General features: G+C 44.7%; 1 protein-coding gene across 2 annotated transcripts; it reads right to left on the bottom strand.

The window, feature by feature from the left end:
- Positions 1-550: 550 nt before the first annotated feature.
- On the bottom strand, positions 551-4,920 carry LOC109738582 (probable pectin methylesterase CGR2). 2 transcript variants are annotated; one of them, XM_020297678.4, is made up of 7 exons: positions 4,699-4,920; positions 4,298-4,500; positions 4,132-4,171; positions 3,627-3,668; positions 2,453-2,818; positions 1,697-1,752; positions 551-1,033 (listed from the first exon to the last, which is right to left on the bottom strand). In XM_020297678.4, exons 2-7 carry the CDS (start codon positions 4,418-4,420, stop codon positions 887-889), a joined length of 774 nt encoding a protein of 257 aa, XP_020153267.1. In that variant the 5' UTR covers positions 4,421-4,500; positions 4,699-4,920; the 3' UTR covers positions 551-886. The 2 variants fall into 2 exon arrangements, with proteins under 2 accessions (XP_020153267.1, XP_020153266.1); XM_020297677.4 differs by having other exon boundaries at positions 4,108-4,171; positions 4,699-4,919.
- Between the last annotated feature and the right edge of the window lie 250 nt (positions 4,921-5,170).

Here is a 5,170-nt window from a genome sequence, read left to right as displayed (position 1 = left end):
GATGTGCTCTGAGTCTTAGCTAATCAAGGTTAGTGGATGATTATGGCCTTGCTTAGCTTGCAAACTGAAATGGTCAATGAGAGGAGGAGACATGGGCGATGATGATGGTGATGGGTTGGGTTGCATGCCACTGGAGGAAATGAATTTTGTGAGGGGCCGGCAAGATGATGTCTGCACTTCAAGCGAGGACAAGATGCAATTTCAAATGTATGCGACAGGTATGGAATATTTGAATATGCATCTTCACAAGAACAAATAAAGGACCTCATGACCAATACAAAGAACAAAATATAAATAATGCAGAGATGCAGTTTAAAAACGAAGGACCTCATGACATAATCTAATTGCGTTCGTTATGCCTAACTGTTTGCCTATCCACTGTCGTTAGGGAAGCTTAAAATTAGGGCATCACTTAAACTATCATTGCAAAGATAAATAAATATGCATCTCTAATCCTATGTCTGGTAGACCATCCTTCTCAAGCATCACCCAAACTGAGAAAATTACGACAATGACACCCATCCAAGTAACAAGAAAGGGACATGACACATGACAGTCAGCCTCCCTTGGGAGGAGTTTACATTTGACACCCAATAATGTAACACATAGTACAACAGTGTAGTAAAGTTCTCGCATATATATCTGTCGTCTGGCCTTGCTTGCTTAATAATAACACATAATTTAATCTCCAGAAAGAATCTTCTAGCAACAGTTGGTAAAGCCTCTCTACACAAGCTACCTACGGCAGAAGGGGCTGGCTCTTCGTGTGACACAGTTCCTCCGCACAGAGTCGACGGGGGATAAGCAGGACAAGGTATTGCTTACAAAAACGGTGTGGCGATGATCCAAGGTGTCATGGATAGACGTTGCCCCGGTCGGGAAGATACTATGAGCTGAGGTGGAAGATTTGACAGTCCGGTTCGTAGTTGCCCTTAGAAGCTGCCTGCTCAAACTTCTTCAACGGTCCTTCGTTCTCTGTCAAGCCTGTCTGGATAAAGTAGCGCGTCCACCATGAATTACTCCGCAACTTTGCCTGTCAACAACACAAAACACAGCAGGTATTGTCAGTCAAGGCCTCTATGTCGCCTGAATCGAAAATTATCATCAGAATTTCACAGCCTTCAGTCAGGTGCAATTTATTCTATAGGTTCTGGAACATGTGAATACTTGCACTACAAGTCTACAACAGCTACAGACAAATCTCACAATCAATAGCACAAATGTACAGCCTAGCAGACTTGGCAATATGCAATACTGCTGTGCAACACAGTAGATCAGAAACGTGGTTAACATATGAGATAATGACAAACTGCCTCGGTCCCAAAATAAGTGTACTAAGTTTAGTACAAAGTTGTACTAAGGTTGAGACACTTATTTTGGGACGGAGGGAGTACAATTCTATCCGCAAAAAAATGACATACAATTCATTTTATGATGTGATATATCCGAACATAAAAAATGTCACATCAGCAAGATTAGGTAAAGCATAAGCACGGATCTCTGGGTGATTATTAATCTATAGGGTAAACACAGAACTCTTCAGTGATTTATAATGATTCCTTTTTCGGTCACGAGCATGAATGTGTTCAATTTGTTTTAGCTTGAGTTCAGTAAAGTGGACATCATGAACTTGATGTCATATAGGAAACATTTCTTAAGGCCACCATGCCAGCAATGAGAAGTCATTTGTACGTACCGGTCTTCCAAATTTTGGTAGCTCAGAAACTTTAGCCTTCTGCTGTCCTGGATTGCCTGGATAAGAGTAACAGAAATAGATATTAGCTTGGATATTTTATATCATCCATCAGACACAAACAAAACATGTACATATACCACAGAATTAATGATCATTAAATAATATTGTATAAATACAAACATCAACCTGTACTACAAACATCAACCTGTACTACTATTCCCTAACAAGTCAGAAAAGGGAGGCATTTCAAGACGTGCGCGGCCAAACTTTCTACAGTTTGGCACCAATATGTTTATAAACACCTATACTGGAAACGAAGGAACTAGAGATTTGATTCGGAAAGTACTTCCATGCCAATATAATTGTTGGGCTCTACAGATATAAAATATGACAGAAGCTAGTGGTCAAAGTTGTGTTTTGTGGACTATGTTATATCCAAACAAAACTGCTATGTTACTTAATAATGGTATTATCAGAAATAAGTTCGAGGGGAGCCATCCTCAACTATTGGCAGAACATTGGCAAAAGTGAATAAAAAGGATTGCTCTTCTATATCTCAGAAATACATACAAAGATCAGTAATGTTATCATTTACAGTAAGTTTTAGGTCTAACAAAACTAACATTTTGATAAAAATTTAAGATGGAAATTATCTTTTACTCTGAAGATGAACAAATGCATGCAACTATACATAAAACAAAGGCCCTCCCAAAGAAAAGGAAGTAAATATCCCAAAATGAAAAGAAAAGGACATACCAGTAAAGATAACAAGGCCATCGGTGGAGACCCTTGCTAAATCAGGAAGTGTTTTGTTCAGATACCTTGGGGTCAGATAATCCAAAGCATCTGACACAACAACAAGGTTAAAAGAATCTGGGCGGTATGGAAGAGAGAACTTGATATCAGACAAACGGACAAAGCCCTTCCGCACAAGGCTTTTGCAGCTACTATCAGCATCGTCCAAATCATAAGGCTCCACTCCCCATGCTTCCTTCCCTTCTTTCAACAAGTTAGAAACTACTGTACAACTATCTGGGCCTACATGGAGAACCTTCTGCATAGCACTGCCATACGCCTTTTTAAGATAAGGAAGTGCCTCGATAACTTCTGATGTGCAAGAACCTGCATGCAAATGCAAAACAAAGGAGTTAAAAGAGGAGCATACAATTCCTCCCAGTAATGATCTGGGAAACAAAATATAAAGAAGACCGTAACACACAACACAATCAGATCAATCAAACATCAATGTTCACTGAAGACCAGGCCACTGTAAAATATCTGTGTTGGCCTGTAACAAGCTGATAATTAACCATTTCTGAGAAATTTTATTGTAACTTAGGGGATTAGCTACTTGGCAATTCTGATGATTATGATAACAGAGTAAACTAGGACAACAAATTTCCTGCATTAGGGTGCACCACACACCGAAATTATTTCCGTATGATACAGTTTCAAGGTTGTGTGAGGACATTCACTCTTCACTGTCGAATGTCCTAGTGAAAAATAAAGACAGCCTAGTACTCCCTCGGTTCCAAATTACTCGTCACAGAAATGGATGTATCTAGAACTAAAACACATCTAGATACATCCATACCTGCGACAAGTAATTCGGAACGGAGGGAGTAACAAATAAACTAGGAGGCTAGAAGAACAATAGATAGAGTCAAAGTGCAGTATAAGCCCAGGACACTCCTATGATTAAATCAACACACATAATGTGGACGTCTCATGTGAGCATTTATGTGCTGTGAAGCCAGTAAACAATGATAAGGCAACAGAAAAAGGAACAGTTTCAAGTTGCAAGTTCAACAACATATCCAACTCGCAAGTTCAGGAGGCACAGTTCAGAAATTTGCATCAGGGTACTCTACAAATGAGAGTAGGAATCGATTTTGACACACGGAAGAAGCGACACAAAAGAATTATGTACCTTCAGCTCTGCTCACAGCTTCTCTGCTCGTAACAGTTACACCTGGCCATTGGAGAAACAGTGAAAACAAGAAGTATTAGATCACAATATTTACATCTTTCCCACTGAGACCAGACCACAGATCAGTAACTTGAATCACAAAGTATATCCATAACACCATATAATAGTCCTAGAACTCCCAACACTGTTTGAGCATGTGACAGCGAGTTTATTCTCGAATGCAGTGTGCATGAACAATTAATCTATTATAAACAGCAGGTCCAGTACAATTCTACTCTAGACACATTATCACGATAACATCACTACAAGCACCAATACTCTCAAATTCAATAGGTATAGAGTTGCTAACTGAAACAAGTTCAGTTGAAAGCAGAGCAGAGAACAGAGAAACAGAGCTGCTTCATGGCACTGCTGCTGTTTTGCCAGCCATTTTGCGATCTACACAGCAATTACACAGACACACGGCAAGGAAAACGCGTACCGAAGCTGGGAATTTGCAACCCACCTGAGCCGCTGTTGAAGTAGACGATGAGAATAATCACTCCCTGCAACAAACAAACAAACAAGCAGCAGCAGAAGCGACATCAGCATTCAGCAGACAAACACGCGTACAATCCCAAACAACTGCATCAGGACTCCTGCGAGGGGGAGATGGGAGGGAAAGTGATTACCAGGGCGAGCAGTGCCATGGTGAGCACGGAGGGCGAGCGCGACTTGTGGTGGAGCAGGCTGGCGACGGTGGGCAGGCCCCCGTCCGAGGCCCGGCGGCCGGGGTTCACCGCCCTCCTCGACATCCTCCGCTCCTTGGTACCCACCCTGACCGACGGGATCGATCCGCTCGGCCAAGCTTCTCCCCTCTCCCTCCTCGATCACCCTGCGCCGACGAGTCGCGTTGTCAGATTGAAACAGCCCGCACCGACAAAAACCTAAGAGAAACCAACTCCCGCAATGCCGCGGGCGCGCGCGTCCCCCGCGGCGCGCAGGCAGTCAGATCGGTCGACCGCGGCGCGGGCCCGAACGGAAAACCCCGGGAATCCCGGCGACTGCTGCGGGGGGAGGAGAGGGTGGGTACCTGTAACGGCGGCGGCGGTGCTGGGGAGGGGGTGTCGGCGGTGATGCTAGGGTTGGGGCAGATCTGGGGGGCGGCGGAGCGGGGGCGGGGGATCGGAGTGGAGTGGGGTGGGGGGAGAGCGAGGCGAGTGGGTGGCGATCCGACGAGATAGGGACGGAAGCACGCCAGCACGGGACCGGGGCGGGGCGGGGGTACGGGAGCTGTCACGGAGTTAAGACCCCAAATGTGTTTTATTATCGTGCCGCAATATATATACGCGTCGGTGCGCCGGGGATTAGTGCGGGTCGGCCCAAATCCCGGCGCGCATTAGATTCGGGGATGTCGGTCGCGGCGTTTCCCACGCTGACCGCTGGGACCTGTGACTCTATTCTATCCTTTATTTTCGCATTTTTCGTTCAGTCGGCTGCTGGCCCGGGTTTGGGAGGTGGGTTCCGGCCCAACCCACACCAGCCAGGCCGTACTGGTGAGTGGT

Source organism: Aegilops tauschii, chromosome 3 (genome assembly GCF_002575655.3).
Source record: "Aegilops tauschii subsp. strangulata cultivar AL8/78 chromosome 3, Aet v6.0, whole genome shotgun sequence".
Lineage (NCBI taxonomy): Eukaryota > Viridiplantae > Streptophyta > Magnoliopsida > Poales > Poaceae > Aegilops > Aegilops tauschii.
The sequence above is the reverse complement of the archived record's forward strand: the minus strand, read 5'-3'. Positions and strand labels throughout refer to the sequence as shown.